General features: G+C 39.2%; 3 protein-coding genes and 1 pseudogene across 10 annotated transcripts; all 4 read right to left on the bottom strand.

Moving 5' to 3' along the window:
- Window positions 1-367: 367 nt before the first annotated feature.
- Window positions 368-2,404, bottom strand: LOC110755070 (senescence-specific cysteine protease SAG39-like; annotated as a pseudogene).
- A 1,270-nt stretch (window positions 2,405-3,674) lies between these two features.
- LOC110747649 (olee1-like protein) lies at window positions 3,675-4,593 on the bottom strand. The gene is made up of 2 exons (XM_021947794.2): window positions 4,361-4,593; window positions 3,675-4,265 (listed from the first exon to the last, which is right to left on the bottom strand). The coding sequence occupies exons 1-2, from the start codon at window positions 4,527-4,529 to the stop codon at window positions 3,904-3,906; spliced, it is 531 nt and encodes a 176-aa protein (XP_021803486.1). The 5' UTR covers window positions 4,530-4,593; the 3' UTR covers window positions 3,675-3,903.
- A 439-nt stretch (window positions 4,594-5,032) lies between these two features.
- LOC110755079 (trihelix transcription factor ENAP1) lies at window positions 5,033-9,582 on the bottom strand. Of its 8 annotated transcripts, none has more exons than XR_002526433.2 (4): window positions 8,273-9,579; window positions 7,008-7,105; window positions 6,746-6,793; window positions 6,024-6,295 (listed from the first exon to the last, which is right to left on the bottom strand). XR_002526433.2 is itself a non-coding variant. In XM_021956240.2 (3 exons), the coding sequence occupies exons 1-3, from the start codon at window positions 9,174-9,176 to the stop codon at window positions 5,097-5,099; spliced, it is 1,005 nt and encodes a 334-aa protein (XP_021811932.2). In that variant the 5' UTR covers window positions 9,177-9,582; the 3' UTR covers window positions 5,033-5,096. The 8 variants fall into 8 exon arrangements, 5 of the variants coding, with proteins under 5 accessions (XP_021811932.2, XP_021811952.2, XP_021811944.2 ...); XR_002526435.2 differs by lacking the exon at window positions 6,024-6,295 and adding an exon at window positions 6,314-6,506; XM_021956240.2 differs by lacking the exons at window positions 6,024-6,295; window positions 6,746-6,793; window positions 7,008-7,105 and adding exons at window positions 5,033-5,178; window positions 5,342-5,360 and having other exon boundaries at window positions 8,273-9,582.
- A 3,612-nt stretch (window positions 9,583-13,194) lies between these two features.
- On the bottom strand, window positions 13,195-14,491 carry LOC110754723 (phosphatidylinositol 4-phosphate 5-kinase MSS4-like protein). Its single transcript, XM_021955831.2, has one exon. The coding sequence runs from the start codon at window positions 14,028-14,030 to the stop codon at window positions 13,497-13,499; it is 534 nt and encodes a 177-aa protein (XP_021811523.1). The 5' UTR covers window positions 14,031-14,491; the 3' UTR covers window positions 13,195-13,496.
- Window positions 14,492-15,649: the final 1,158 nt, after the last annotated feature.

The following is a 15,649-nucleotide window of genomic DNA, read 5'->3' as shown; positions in this document are numbered from 1 at the left end:
ACACGTGTTCATTGGCATAACCATAGTTAATTATTTGCTTTATATATTTATGGAACTATGATTATACCCATAAACACGTGTCAAATGTTGAGAATGATGGTGAGCAAAAATCTGCTCCCTTAATCTAACTTGATTTAACCTTGCAATGGTAATGAAAACATGTCAACCTCATAGCTATAGCTGCTAATTAATTGCGTGAGATTTTAAGAGCAATTCCACGTCATGGGTTAATTGTTTCTATCTTTTGAGCCATGAATTTCAAATTGGAAGGATAGCAGCTCATATAGCTAGCGTCTTTCTATGTTATTCAATTATACATATATTTTATACACCACACTATATTATGACATATATGTATTTTAATTAATCATGCGGTTGGATAAGAAGCTTCCATAGCAATGCCACAGAGTCCTTCCTTGGCAGGAATGCCCCTTTGCATCCTCACATATCCACTCTCCCCCCACCCTGTGCCCCAAGAATTCTTCACCAGCCAGTATTTAGTCCCATCACTACTAGTCCCGTATCCAACTGCGGTAACACCATGATCTAAGTTTATATCACATGTTCCAGTGAACGCACCACTTGAATAAAACTGGAATGTAGAGCCACTTGCGTCAATGGCAACCGAAATTGGTTGGTTAGCGACGGCTTGCAAGGCACATCCTCGTATTTGTTTATGGACACTGTTTGGGATGCAGCCTTCTGAGTGTTGCAACTAGTTCCATCTACACCCTTGTAGGGGTAATTAGCTTCAGTTGTCAGCCTTTGTTGCGTTGGATGAATTGGAAAGCGTCATCCATTAGACCACCTTCACAGCCATGATCTTGACCTGTAGTGTCACAATCCACAAGCTCTTGCTCTGATAGTGAGATTATTTTATTTTTTTTGGTCGAATATATTGAGATTATTAAGTTTCCGGTTTTGAGCAGGTTAACCCCTTTCTGTCGCTGCCACTGCTGAGAACGCCCAACAACACTCTATAAAATTGAAATAACATGCCTCATCATTCAATAACATGTTATGTTGTGAAACAGTGAATGCGTTTAACAACTTGTTTAATACTTACCACATTTGCCTTGGTCCTTGATAGGAGTCACTGCACCCTTTTCTCTCCAATCCACTGAAGGTGGCACATCAGTGACATTTCCATCTCTAAAACTTGTAGCTTTCGTGGAATTGGGTACATGATCAATTTTGAGAATCGTTTCGTGTAACCATCACGAATTTCCCGAAACTCCTCATTGGTTAGGTCTGCAAATTCATTTAAGCTTAGAGTGATGTTCTGGCCCATGTGTTTGTTAAAAGCCTCAATGAACTCCAAGTTGGCCTTGAATATCACGAAACGCCTCTCTTTCTCCTCTGTATCCTTAGAAAAAAACTGGCCCAAATTGAGCCACATCCAGTCTTCATGTCTCGCCAACATGGTTTTCTCATCATAAATTTGGCGAGACGATGCTTCAGAGGAGCAAATGGCCAAAATGAAAAGAAAAGCTAAGCAGAGTATTGGCCTTGATTTGTGAGAGTCATGGTAAATAGTAAATAAGCACAAATGGTACGTATTCTATGGAAATATATTTAATCTTTGATAGGCACAAGACATTCAATGAGCATCTGGGATTTTATAGACATAAACTTGTTGTGAGCTGTCCTTTTCCTCATAGTATACTAGATGGGGACCTGTCTTTCTACGTGCCTTCGAAGATTTTCTGACTTAGGCACACAATAATTCAATTTTTTGGGGCCGTGAATCATTATTTAGTTGCTAATTTCACATTATCCTTAACTAACAGTATAAGAAGATTAGTTAAGACTCAAAGACTCCCGGTTTCTCTCCTAATCCATCCTCTAGTTTGAAGAGAGAAAAACCCTAGGAACCTACAGCAGCCGCCGCCCCCTTTGGGGGTTGGTGGCTGGCTCCCCCTCCTCCCCCGATCCCTTCTCCTCTACCACCGTCCCCTCATCCCCTCCCCTACTCCTTTCCCAGCTCTTCCCTTTTCCTTTCCTCTCTTCTTCTCCCCATCTTTCTCCCCTCTCCTCCCTCCCTTATACCCGTCCCCTCTGCTTCTCACCCGCCCTTCCTCCTTGTCCCTCCTTTCCTTTTGCTCCTTCCCTTCCTCGCAGTTTTGGGCTGGGATTGTGTGACTGGCTCTTTTGGTTTTTCGGTTTTCTTTTTTGCAGATCCGGAGTTGTCAATTTTTGAGTTGCTTTGGGACCACTTTGCTGCCTCTGTTGGTTACTTTGCAGATCGCCGACTTTGGTTGCTGCTTGATTTCGCGTTTTTGTTTGCAGTTTCGGTGTTGATATTAGTGCTATTTGCAGTTTCGGGTCTTTCCCCTCCCCCCTCACCCCCCTGTTGTGTTTTGCTGGTCTACCGAGTTCTTCTCTTAGCATCTGGTGTCCCCATTTTGCTGGTCCCTTCGCTCTCTCCTTGGATGAGAGCGGGTGACGTCGTTCGAGCATACCCTGCTTGTATCGTAGGCTTCATGCCTCTTATCTATTTAGATCCCTCATATATCCACCGTTCCATCCTCCTCAGAGCTGTCCTGTGGCCGTCGTCTCTTCGGTTGCTGGTTTCCCCTTGGTGCGTCGGTGTTTACGATTCCGGTGAAGATGCGATTTCTTGGGTTGTTGCTGGTCAAAACCCAGATCCCCCCACTTCCCTTTCTAACCGACTTCATCACTTGGAGACTACGGTCAACCCAAACCGCGAGCTTTCGCGTACCCCTCGGAAGGTGTGTCGAGCCGCGACAACGTTCCGACTCTGGTGCCTGCACCACCTCCTTCCTGTTACTTGGTTACTACTCTTGTGCCTTTGGACTGCTCTGAGAGTTACTGGATTTTGGGTTAGATATGTGATGTGGGTCTGTATTATCTGTAATTTTTATTGTTTCAATTTGGTGTTACTACCACATGTTAGGTGTGGATTTTGTTTTACTGCTGGCTTTATGCCTGTGTAATTTTCTTTCGGACGGGATCATGATCTTCATGCTATGCCTATACCGGGGTTTTAGTTAGATCTGGTCCTGTTTGGGTGCTGTTGCGTTAGTCCTTTGCGGGTGCTCCTACTTGGCCCTTTTGTTGTGTTCCTTGCCCTTTTGTGGGTTTTCAATGAATTTGCATTTCGACCAAAAAAAAAAAAAAGATTAGTTAAACTAACTCATTTTTTTGATAGACGAGTAATTGATGGAATTACGAATGGAGTCGGTATTGCGAGTTAATTTTTTTTATTTTAAGGAAATGAACAAGTGATCCATTACAAGTCATAGATCCTCTTCGATCTTAATCGCTCCTTAACGTATTAACAAGCACAGAATGATTCAATTTTTGGGGCCTTAATGATGATATGGGTTGTGATGTGTGTCAAATCCAATTTGAACACATCATTATTTATTTGCTACTTTCATGCTATCTAGCACATTTTTTTTAAAGAAAAGACTAAGTGTTCACACCAAAATAAAAAATTAAAATCAAACTAGTATGGACCATTGAATTTAAGCTTAGTATAATTAAGGGCTAAATTGATAGGTGACATGTTAAAAGTTTAGTATTTTGATTAGGAGATTATTAGGTTATAAGATAGATTTTAAATCGCATTTTTCTTCTCTTTAAATAGATCCTAAATTGAATCTTAATTAAGAATTAATACAGTAAAAAATTAAAAGACTAGATTAATCGACATGGCAAAATCTTCACTGATATAATACTTGAGTGCACTTCTAATTACACTTCATTGTTTATACTAGTTGTGAATTCACGAATCATAACCGTACACATATCATAATTGTAACACAATCTATCTATCTTTGCAATCAAAAAGACAAAATTCACTGAAATTGGAGATTTATTTAATATCAGACAGTTTTCGTCTTCATCTCGTCTTCATCTCGTCTTCAATTCCTTAAATTAGTTCTGAAAATGCTTGCGTGCTTTGGCGAACTGCTCGCACTCGGGACGAGCGTTATCAACGACCAAACCAAGAGGGTAGGAAACACGGTGGCTGGGTCCGATGAAAACGACGCTGTCTCCTTCCAATAGGTTGAGCTTCCGGGTGGCCACTGGCGCAGTTTTCGATTTGTTGTTAGGGTCGACTTCGTGGGAAATCTTGCATTCAGGGTCAGGGCTTTGTAGCACTGTCACTTGACAATCATCCACAGGCTCCTCAGATTTGTCCAACTCAAACACGTACAGTCCAAGCTGGTTGGTTTCGCCCTCTTGGCTAGATTTTATGTCCCCCCCCTCTCTGCACTCCAATCGCACCTTTGCACCTGATCAATGAGCATGCATGCATGCATAAATCTCATATTCAAATCTTATAAACGACAGTTAGGTAGTTTGTTACCTACTTATTAACGTTACGTACCTGGAATCATCTTACTGATCTCGGTCATAGACTTCAATTGGCAATTGTCACAGTAGACGAGGCCAGAGAGGTAGATTTTGTCGTCGGTGGTGTTGGAGTAAGCGAAACTGAGGAGGGACAAGAAACAAAAGGCAAAGCCAAGGATGGTAGTGCTAGACTTTGTCGACATTGTTGATTTCGAGTTTGCTTGTGTTGGTTCTATTCTATGTATTGCTGATGATGAATTAGACAGGGCTTTCTTCTTCTTATAAAGGGAAAAGAAGCAAAGAAAGCGTATATTTTGGAGAGTTTTGTGAGCCTTCGTTTGTTTACATGTGGAATTGAGACAATTACTCATCTCCTTGACCCGCTCTTGATTGGACTCGAGTTTAGGAGAATAACTTGCCTGCAACAGTTGATCAACAACTTAAATGAATAAAAATTGATGATTCGAGAAGGTCACCACAGTAATTATACGTGGCTGAAAGCCAATAGTTAAGGACCTTAAGGTTGGGTTTGTTTTGATAGAAAACTGTTAATAATAATAATAATAATAGAGTATTGTTGTTAAACGAACTCTAAAATTAACTGAGTACACTCTATAATCTAAATACACCATAATATTTAAATTAAAATATAAAATTAACTAAGTACACCCTATTTAACTATCAAAAATACTCATGATACACTATCACACAACACCAAACCCGTACAGCTCCTCAATTGCACTTCTGGCACGAGCAATGCTAGTGAGGATTTACTTGCGAAAGTTTCCGTCAACCATCAGTGGGTCAGATGAATAGTCAAGCACAACTTTCTCTTCCTCATCCATAGGCACACTGTCAATAGCATGCAACGAGATATTAGATAATAATAAGATTTAATTGATTTCTTAAAAATGCCGCAATGAATCTGGCTGAGTGTATTGATTATTTTACAATTAGTCGATCATCTATTGATGGAAGCTTATTGCCTGGGAGCGTTGTATGGGAGGGAGTCTACCTGTCATAAAGCCATGCACCTGCATAACCTTAAAGATTAGAATGGGATCGCAAGATTATGGATCGTCTTATAAAGAGGCCAATGGGTTTGCTTGGGTAACCCAACCCTGAAAAATGTCCACATACTCGAGAGTGCAAACAATGGCAGGTCCAAAAAACAAAAAAATGCATATTCCCCAATTACATGGTTGTGAACTTGTGATAGGATGAGAATTTATATTTGTTTCACAATTCAACACATATATATATATACAATTCAATATATATATATATATACAATTCAATATATATATATATATATATATATATATATATATATATATTTGGATGCAAGACTTTGAAAATGTATGTTATCCACCCAATTTTATTATTTTTATTTTATGTTTCTCACACACACTCAATGTGCTATACAAGTGCACTTGTATGCAAATCAAATTACATTTTCCATTAGGCTAGACCCCAGTCGCGTTATCCTCCAATTTTAAATGTCAATCAGAAGTGGTTTATAGTAGAGAAGGTCAGGCCAGGAGGCAAAACAGAGTAAACAAGCTAGGCCTGCTACTAGCCAGAGAAAGCAAACAAGAAAAGGCACAAGGTCTACCAAAGTACAAAAGGGGAAGTTACCTACTTTTATGTATTTGCAAGAAAAAATTATATTTGTGGTGTTCAAACTAAAAAGCTAATACAGCCAAAACCAAATTCATTGGACCAATCTAAAGCCGAGTACAACTGCCATGCCAATTAAAACTTGTTCCCAAAATAATAATAATAATTTAGAAAGAAAAAACCAAGATGAAAAAAGAAAAGAAAAGGAAAACTTGGGACTGTTGTGCCAGTAGTTTCTCTAGGTCCAGTATCAGCTGCAACAATATGTACTTTGTAGGATAATCAAGAAGATACTACATTATGCTTCCCATGGAAGTCTACCATTAAAGCTCTCCCCGCATATAAATATCTGCAACACGAGAACCCACAAAAACATTCTTACAAATCAAATTTGCAGTAAAACTCTGATTCAAGAAATGCCAACACGCCACGAGATACTCAGGTGACTCTAAACCACAATCACAAGCAGCATGAATTTACTTCAAGCAATACAAGAAAGATCAGAAAGCATCTAACTCAGAACTTTAATAGGAATCTTCATCTTTTGCTATCAATAAGCCCTGAAACCACATCCAAAACATACGCTATGAGTCACCCATTTCAATGTCAAGTCATGTCTAACTCAAGTACTTTACGTCTTTTTATTGAAAAAACGAATTTCTGTTTATGGTGTCCAATGCCTGCAGTTTAACACTTGTTTATTGAAACTACCTACAGTTAGCGAAAACACTAATGCCTCATCCATAATTAGTTAAGAACATCACTAAAACTGCACAGTACAACTATATAATTCACTCACCAGCTACCCTCGTGGAAAACATATCACTCCACTGTTAATGTTACCAACCTAGCAAGATGATTAAGTGAACGTTAGTAAAGGCCATGAACTCAGATTCCCAGGGAACTGATGCTTGACATTCTCTAAACCCAAAAGTTGTGAGTGAGTATCATAAAATTTTGAACAGAGAAATAAGATAGCAATCTCAACCAGCACGCACAAAGAGGGAGGGAGTGGGCTGAGGCATTAATGGAATAAAAAATTTAAATCTGAAAAGATTTACCAGGATATGTTTCTGTTCTTCTGTTCTACGAATTGATAGAACTCTATATAAAACTCTCAGAGCTCAACTTTACAAACGTTCACATCCATGCATAAAAGCTATAGACAACAACAGGGTGAAAATAAGTTGTGTTCGTTGAAATTCAACAATCATATTGTAAAAGCAAGAAGATGCAAGAGAATTGGGAAAATTTTATGGAACAGACAATACAAGAATTATTTTGGTGTGTCATAATTATCAGATATTTGATACAGCATGAAATCAACAGGTTTCTAAAACTATCCACATTTCAACCAGCTGGTATTGAGCACCAGAATGCTTCTAAATGCATGAAAATTCAAGGTAGAAATGGTTATCCATGAGATAAAAAAGTTGTGAGAAGGGGATATTAACTGGCTCACAAAAGTAAGCAAAAGGCAGATTGAACACCAGCTCGCTTCATGAACAAGCTAAACCCACCCCTGACCCCTAGCCAACCCGACCTAGCCTCCATAGGATGCATATGTTTGCCATCATCAATTATTCTCGAAATTAAAACTTAGTTCAGGTTAAGTTAAGCCCGACCAAAGCTTTGAATTCCTCCAAATAATTCAGAGTTCTCCATATCTCTGAAACATTGTTCAGATACATGAATTGCATGACAGGAGGTTTAAGCAACTCAAACCCACCAAGTTCCTAACTTATGAAAGCCATTTAACAAAAATTAACCCTCTTAAATCACGCTACGAATACCTAGCCAGATAGGGTAAATGCATAAAAGTCTAGGAATCACACAATAGCGATGGCCTTCGTGCTATAGCTTATAACCAATACGAACAGGGAGCTGAAATTTTGGCAGTGGAGACAAGCAAATAGTTTCCAATTAACGTATGCAATACAACTTCAATGATTGATTTTGCTACATTGCCAAAGCATAGTTCAGAGTTCCAATTAAGAACCCTAATTTTAATTTCTCAATCAGGGTGGGGTGAGTTTGGATCTCCAGAATTAACAGATGCTTCAAACCCAAGGTATATCAAGAATCTCCACAACAGCTTTTTCAAACAATTAAGTAGGGATTCCCTTTCCTACCACAAACAATAAAACATCTTTCAGACCATCCAATCAATTTAAGCCAAAAGATTATACAAGCACAAACCAAAAACTCCAGATCACAAAGACATAAAAGCATCCATCAAACCACAACTCTATCCAATCATTTCAAGTGAATATATTTTACAAACTCAAACCAAACACACACAAGAAAAAGGAAAGATTTGCCTCACCATTAGAGCCCGATCGCTTGCCATGCTTGATCCGCTCGAGCTGGACCTGCGTGTCCATGAACATATTCATCCTCTGCACCTCCAAATCATTGGCGAATTGCATCCTCTGCTTCTCTAACTCCACCATCTGCCTCAACTTCTCCGCCTCCACTCTCTGATACACGTCCCCAAACCTCTCAATCGCTCTCGCCAATCTCTTCAACCCTTCTCCTCCTCCTCCACCTCCAATCTCGCCTCCGCTATCTCTCTCCCTCTCCATCTCAACCTCCTCATCAACCTCATAGTTCACCTCGTCGTCCTCATCCTCGTCCTCGTCGTCATCATCCTCGGCCCCTGCCGCTGCCGCCGCAGCCACAGCCGAGTAATTCATCCTGAAGAAACCCTCGTCGACCGCCGCAGACGACGCAGACCGCTTCTGCGGCAGCGCCACAGCCGTCACAACGGTCGCCGGAGACGGCGTCTTCCGATACCCCAAAGGCAACGGAACAGCGACCGGGGGCGAAGGAGACGGCTTCTTGTAGTTAGATCCGATGAGAGCGTCGAGCCTCTCGAAGAAAGGCCAAGAAGAGGTCAGGGCTCCGTTGGAGGACGAAACCCTATTCATCTCGAACTTGTACTTCTTCTTGATGGTGTCGATGCGGTTCTTACACTGGACGTCGGTGCGGTGGGTCTTCTTGGTGTGGCCGTGAAGGGCGTTGACGGCGTCAGCGACCTCCTGCCAGTCCTTCTGACGGAGGCACCCGCGGTTGAGCTCGAGGTAACGGCGGCCCCAGGCGTCGACGAGAGTGGAGGTAGCGTCTTCGCTCCAGCAGTCTTCGCGGACAGGCATGGGGCGAGGGTTGGAGGAGGGGGTGGTGGCGGTGGCATGGGACGGCGTCATTTGGGGGTCCGTTAGGTCACCCATCGTCGGGAACGGAAAGTGTTTGGTTGGGGGTTGGAAATTGGGGGGTGGGGGTTTGTCCGCGTGGGTGGGAATAGAGAGAGAGTGGGTGTAGTTAGGGAGTAAAGGGGTCGCGTCGGTGGGAGGAGAGCGCCGGCCGCATGAGCCGCGAGTGTAGGAGGAAGGTCGCCGGGATGAGCGCGTGAGGTCTTGTCGATGTCATTAAGGCTTTAGTGGCTTCGATTTTACCGGCTCGGCTCGGTCCGTTTCCCATCGCATTACTCTCCGCCCGCCTTATCGGATTATTATTTTTACCGTACTCGACAATAACACTCACTAACAAATCTCTTTTGCTATAAACCTTTGTTTTTTTTTCCTTTTTATGTACTGCAATCCATTTGGATAAGTTCAAGGAATATCTCGTATTGTTTCTTAATTATCAAATCAAATTAAGCCAAATCTTTTATTTTTATTATTTTTTGCCCTCTAAACTCCTCTTTAATTCATTACAACTCAAATTTGAATTGGTCGGATCTTATATGCTTGAAATTATTCACTGAAGTTTGTTATTTATCTCTATTTTAACTTCTTTTCTTTTCTTTTTTTAGTAAAAAAATTGATTTCTTAAAGTGGCACCTTGTTGTCTATACATCATATAAACCAAACCATATAATTTCAATGAGGTGAAAGACGAGTCATATAATTGGCTCATTGTCAAAGTAACATGAAAAGTTGCGTGCCCAACTTCAAAAGCACAAGAGTTTTAGGAAATTGCTACAACTAACATTGTACGTACGGGACAAGTTATGTCAACTTTCTACCAACTTTTAGTGAAGAAAATACCAAACAAAAACCATATGTTAGACTAGAGTCTAAAGTGGAGGCTTCTTCCCATGTCATGCCCATCACATGACCTAATTACATAGAAAATCATACTAAATCCACAATATCGTGTTGTAAGTTTCAAAACATTATAATGTGGGGTATAAACCTTTCAAAGCAAAAAAGGAGAAGAACTTGCATGTAACATGTTTTATATTCAGTTGTCTCTGCATCTTTCATCACGTGATTATTGCAAAAACAATAATATATATATATATATATATATATATATATATATATATGAACCCCATTACATATAACAATTTTGACCCAAGAGAGGTAGTTGTCCTAGAGACTCTTCGGCTCTCAACTATCCGGAAAAAATGTATGTTCTTGAAGCTATATAAAACACATAACGTCATGCCATGGTTTGTAACACTTTGGTCACAAAAAAAGGCCTTCAAACTTTACTTGCTACTTTCTTCTGGTTATTTTATATTTTGTGTTGTATAAAAGTGAATATTATTTTTGTAGTTGTTTTTTTTTAAGAGAAACGTTATTCACACTCCTTAAGAAGCTTCATAATACGCTTATGAGATAGTAGTTTTATATGAACTTCTTCAGAATAAGAAATTTCTTAGGAGTGTAAAATAAGATTGCTTTTTTTAAAATTTTTTTTGGGTGTAATGACAAAAGAATCTTTCTTCTTAATAAATAAACAAACTCATGCATTTTCGCAACTCAAAATGACACACACCAAGCAAAAGCTTTAATGTCCCTGGCGGAGCAGAGTTGGTGAAATCTGCCACATGTAAAGTCGGAGTTTTGCAGGCAACAAGATCCAACGAATTGTAAGTGTCCACGTGTCAAATATATGAGCATTACAAAAAGGAAAATTAAAACACACAAAAATAATTTTCCTACACATGTATGTATGGATACTAATACTTTGTTTGTATGCAATGGGTATATCAAGAAAATAAAGGCTCATTTGAGACTGTTTCTCTAAGAAATATTTATGCTCATAAGTGTTTCTAGTAAGTGCTTTTATTATAAAAATGTTGAAATCTTCATAAGAAATCAAAGTGCTTTTTGGAAAAGCACATGTCAAGTGTTTCTCCATAAAGAGCTTCTAAATTTTTTTGCCAAACGCTATCAAATGAGCTTGTGGTTGGCAGAAAGAGCTTTTATCCCTTACAAAAGCACTGCCAAACAACCACAAAGTGTGGTGCGATTGACAAACTGGCACCTCCAACTGGCGAGCTACATAGTGCCTCAAAAAGCACTCCCAAAGGAATACAACAATTAAAATGCAAGAAAATAAATACAAAATGTTATAAAGAAATGGAAGTAAAGGTGGAGAAAGTGACCGGCCCTTTTGTTCTTCTCATATTGTAATCGATGAAAAGTGTGAGAGGCGCCGCTTCAATAAGAGGGAGAGGAAAGAATTGCATTTTGTGCATTTTTCCCATATCTATATATTATTCTGCAACAATAAAAGAATACTAAAATATCATTTTCTTTAGTCTTTATGATCTTCTGGTTTATGGGTATGCGCCTATTGCTATATGGTCCACATTATTATAATTTTTTTTGAGAAATGGCCCACATTAATTTAAGAATTAAGTTTTAGAAAGTTGGTAGCTTTTGTAGCTTCTTCTGGTAGCAATTTCTTTTTTTTTTAATTATAGCTGATATGGTTTTATTAAATATTGTTACTGGTTTGATAGGTCTTTGTCTGATTTCTTATTCTATTTTTCTCCCTAACAACTACAGTATCAGAAGATTTTTTTCAGTCATATATCTTCACATTTAAGTCATGTACCTTCCCTTCAATAATAAATCTCAAAACATGTACTAAGGTCCAGAAAGTTAGGTTTGTGCAAAAATAGTGAGTGATCACTTCTTCCATGACACACTCTCTCAATCTCCCCACAAAAATACTAAATTTGGTACTACTTCAATCAGGCGTTATTCGACTATAGTCTAGTATTATATTGAATTTTGATTAAAGTTTTTTAAATACCAACGATATCAGGGAAGAGAAATTCGAATATATGACCTCGAGAGCTATAAGTTCCCGGTTTATGTATGGGAGTGCAATTGATTAACCTACTGCTATCTGACATGTGCCAATGGATGAACCACTGGATGGGATTATAACATTTCAATCATATCTGAACTCCGTCACACTTTTTTTTTTTTGGGTGGGGTTGGCCCCAGATGGTGGGACTGTCAAGCGTCAAGAAAATTCATAGGATGGGGATCAGAACATGGGTTTGCTCATCAAAGGCTCAACCATCTGCCACCAGCCAATGTGAAAAAAAAAAAGGGTCAAACCCTACTGTGATTACCTTTACAGGATGCCCTTGGCACCATCTATATCTAATTAATCATTCTCTAAGAGAACAATGCTTAAAGACATGCCATATACCCACTTGTTAGCTAGTGCAAGCTAGATTTGCATTATCCTATACGTGGTGGAAAAAACTTTGTGTGGGGACTATCATTTTCCATCCACCTCAATGTGACTTTGATCATCATATTAACAAATATATTCATCCTAACTTTAATATTTCTGGAAAGAAAAAAGAAAGAGAAAAAAAAAAAGCATAAGATGAGTTTGGATGATGTCTTTCCCATCAAAGGTGCCATCATACTTTATCAGAAGTGTATCCAACTTTATTATTGAACTCGACACGTCTTGTGTTTGCCAAAAGATGTGATTAATAACGTAATCAGTAAATGCGAGAGATGAATGTACCTATTACATTTTATTATCCTAGTTAATTTTCAAAGAATCGATGTCCACATAAGATTTATGCAATATTAACACTTACCAATAATGGGAGATATGGAGTAATCATTACATTAATATTGCCAATTCAAAAGGACTACCGACACTTGAGCGAATTTCATTTTGATTTTCTTGACGAAATTGTATGACATAAAGTAAATTATTAGATAATATATTGCAATGGTACTTCAATAATCATATCACAATCACCTTATTTCATTCCATGTATGTGATAACAGGAGAATTGGTTTCTCTCTCAAAAGCTTTCCCTTAGATAATGAACTCCTTCATCCACAGAAAAGGAAGAAAAACTAAGCACAAACCAAAACCCATAACAAGTTTCTTCATCTTTTCCCCTCTCCAACATTACAAAATTAAATCATTGCATGAAACAATTAAAACACAAACACACACACACACACCTCACTGAACTATGACCCAATTATGGCCTTCAAATATATATATATTTTTCCTGCGAACCCACCACAAAATAAAAACAATAATTAACACCCTCATAGACTCATAGTAGACCTTGTTTGCATATTATTTCTTCTTTCTCTATTAGTTCCTTCCTATATATACAAAAAGAAAAAGAAAAGAAGGAAAAACAAAGGAAAAGAGGTAGAAAGAAAGAATAATAGGCAGCAACCCTATTGGCCATAAGAACCTTCAAAATGAATGATGAGAACTAAGAAGAAGATGATGAAAAGAAGAAGCCGCCAATATTACACATCACTTGGTGACTCACATATGCTCTCTAAATGAGGCCTCCACACCCCAACACGTCCTCGCCGCCGATCCCTCTGAGACGAATGCTTCTCCGACAGTATTTCGCTCAAGTACTGATCAGATATCAAGAGGTTGGTCATGGCGATGCTGTTCATCACAACGTTGTTGTTGGTGGTGGTGTTGGTCTCTGTGTCCTTAACCCTTTTCTTCTTTGCCGACGATCTTGTCTTCGCTGATGTCTTTTCGGATGTCTTGGAAGCAGCAGGCACAGGCATGAGGAAGTAAATCTTGCCGCGTTGCAGCTCAGCATCGGGTGGAACGATCACGATCTTGGGGACGACACCGTTGTGATCGGACGGCGATGAGGAGGGCTTCTTGAGGACGTGCTTAGGGTAGGCCTTCATGATCTCGCTGGCCCGGATTGTGCCGCTGATCTCTTCGACTTTGCCATTACAGTGTACGACTCTAATCACATCCAGAGCTCCACATGGCAGAATGCAAGAGATGCAGCACCTGATGGTGTTTTTCATGGCTGCTGCTTCTTCCTACTGATTTATCTTTCTCCAAAGGTCTCTCTCATAGAGAGAGAGAGAGAGAGAGGGGGGGAGGAGAAGAAAGGAAGAAGTAGGGAATGAAAGAGAATGAGAAAGAAAAGTCTCTTTAATTAACCCTTTTGTTTTTTTTGCCTGTGCGAGAGAGAGAGAGAGAGAGAGAGAGAGCACTCTAGCTATGAGAGAGTGGGAATCAGTATCAGTGACCTAAAAGAAAATTGTACCAAATGATGGTTTTATTATATAGTAGAGAGCTTTTTCTTTATCTCTTTTTTCTATACGGAAATCTTTTTGATTTGTGGGATGGGAGAGATGAGGTGATGGGGGAATTTTTTTGCTCATGAGTTGCTTAGGATGAAATTCATGGCATGAATAATTGCACCTCACTCTGTACTTTGCCCTTTTGGGATCCATCATTTAGGGCCCCCTCCCATCCCTCTCCCCTTCTCCTTCACCAAGTTCAATAATTTGGGGTAGGTTTTAAAGGGTTGGGGGCCTTATGGGTGGCACATGTTGGTGCACGACTGCCAGCAAAGGGGTGCCCTGGCTGATGATCAAGTGTTTTGGTCTAGGCCTTACACGTGTCAAAACAAGATTGAACATCTACGATCACTAGTATTTACTAATATAGGTGTGTGTGTGTGTGAGTGTGGAGGCTACTTGTGTGTGGGGTTCATTGAGAAAGAGAGAGTGAGAGAGAAATCGATCGACTTTGTTGGGAGTGAATTGGGAAATGAGGGTAGGAAATGGGGCATAGGGAAAATCTTCTTTTGAGAGGGGTTTTGTGATCTTTCAACGTTTCAATATCCCAAGCAAAGATCATGTGGGTTGTGGTTTTCATTGGAAAGTGAGGTGTGATGGACTATATATAACTTCTTTTACTTTTATATCTCCTTTCTGGTTTTAGGTTTGTGAAGTGGTTTGACCCCAGTCAATCTGTTAGCCTATTTTGCAAAGGGATTTGTTCACATCATCTTCAAATAGTATGTCTCGCACTAATCAATAACTCACAATTATCACTTCATTTACACATAATATTATTGATCATAAACTTCGTTTATAAATTACAAAGATGATTTCTAATCTAAAATGTAATGATGTTATAATTCAAATATTTGAGAAGAAGCTGGTCGATGAAAACAAGAAATATGAGAATTTTTTTTCTCTATCGTAATTTAGACTTTAGTGATGTTGGTGGAAGTAAATCAAAAAGTCCGACGATAAGATCATGACACCTGAGAAATTATTCAACCTGGTCACTTCAGAAAAGAATTCCCAAGATTGATTTGATGTCCATAATATTATCATATTGACCTTTAGAACATCTCCTTGGAGCCGACCAATTGATTTGATATAAGAAAAATAATGAAGCTATAGTAAAAAAAAAGTTCGATAATTGCAAGTTAATTGTGTCCCATCCATAACATGCCCCCCCCTTCCCCCCCACAATTAAATATGTGAGACGTAAGTAAGACCTTAGTCTTAGTGTGGCAACATGTGAGGTATGGAGGAGGTGGAGGGGCCATATCATTTTTGTATTTGCAATTTCAGAAATTTTCTTTTTCTTTTTGGAAATGGAAATTCTGATTTCAAAACTA

Source organism: Prunus avium, chromosome 4 (assembly GCF_965620075.1).
Source record: "Prunus avium chromosome 4, drPruAviu1.hap1.1, whole genome shotgun sequence".
Taxonomy (NCBI): Eukaryota; Viridiplantae; Streptophyta; class Magnoliopsida; order Rosales; family Rosaceae; genus Prunus; species Prunus avium.
Note: the sequence above shows the minus strand (reverse complement) of the source record. Positions and strands in the feature narration are given on the sequence as shown.

Coding starts and splice junctions, on each gene's coding strand:
- LOC110747649 (XM_021947794.2), bottom strand. CDS start 4,529: ATGTCGACAAAGTCTAGCACTACCATCCTTGGCTTTGCCTTTTGTTTC. Junction 4,266..4,360: donor GATCAGTAAGATGATTCCAG/GTACGTAACGTT, acceptor CTCATTGATCAG/GTGCAAAGGTGCGATTGGAG.
- LOC110755079 (XM_021956240.2), bottom strand. CDS start 9,176: ATGGGTGACCTAACGGACCCCCAAATGACGCCGTCCCATGCCACCGCC.
- LOC110754723 (XM_021955831.2), bottom strand. CDS start 14,030: ATGAAAAACACCATCAGGTGCTGCATCTCTTGCATTCTGCCATGTGGA.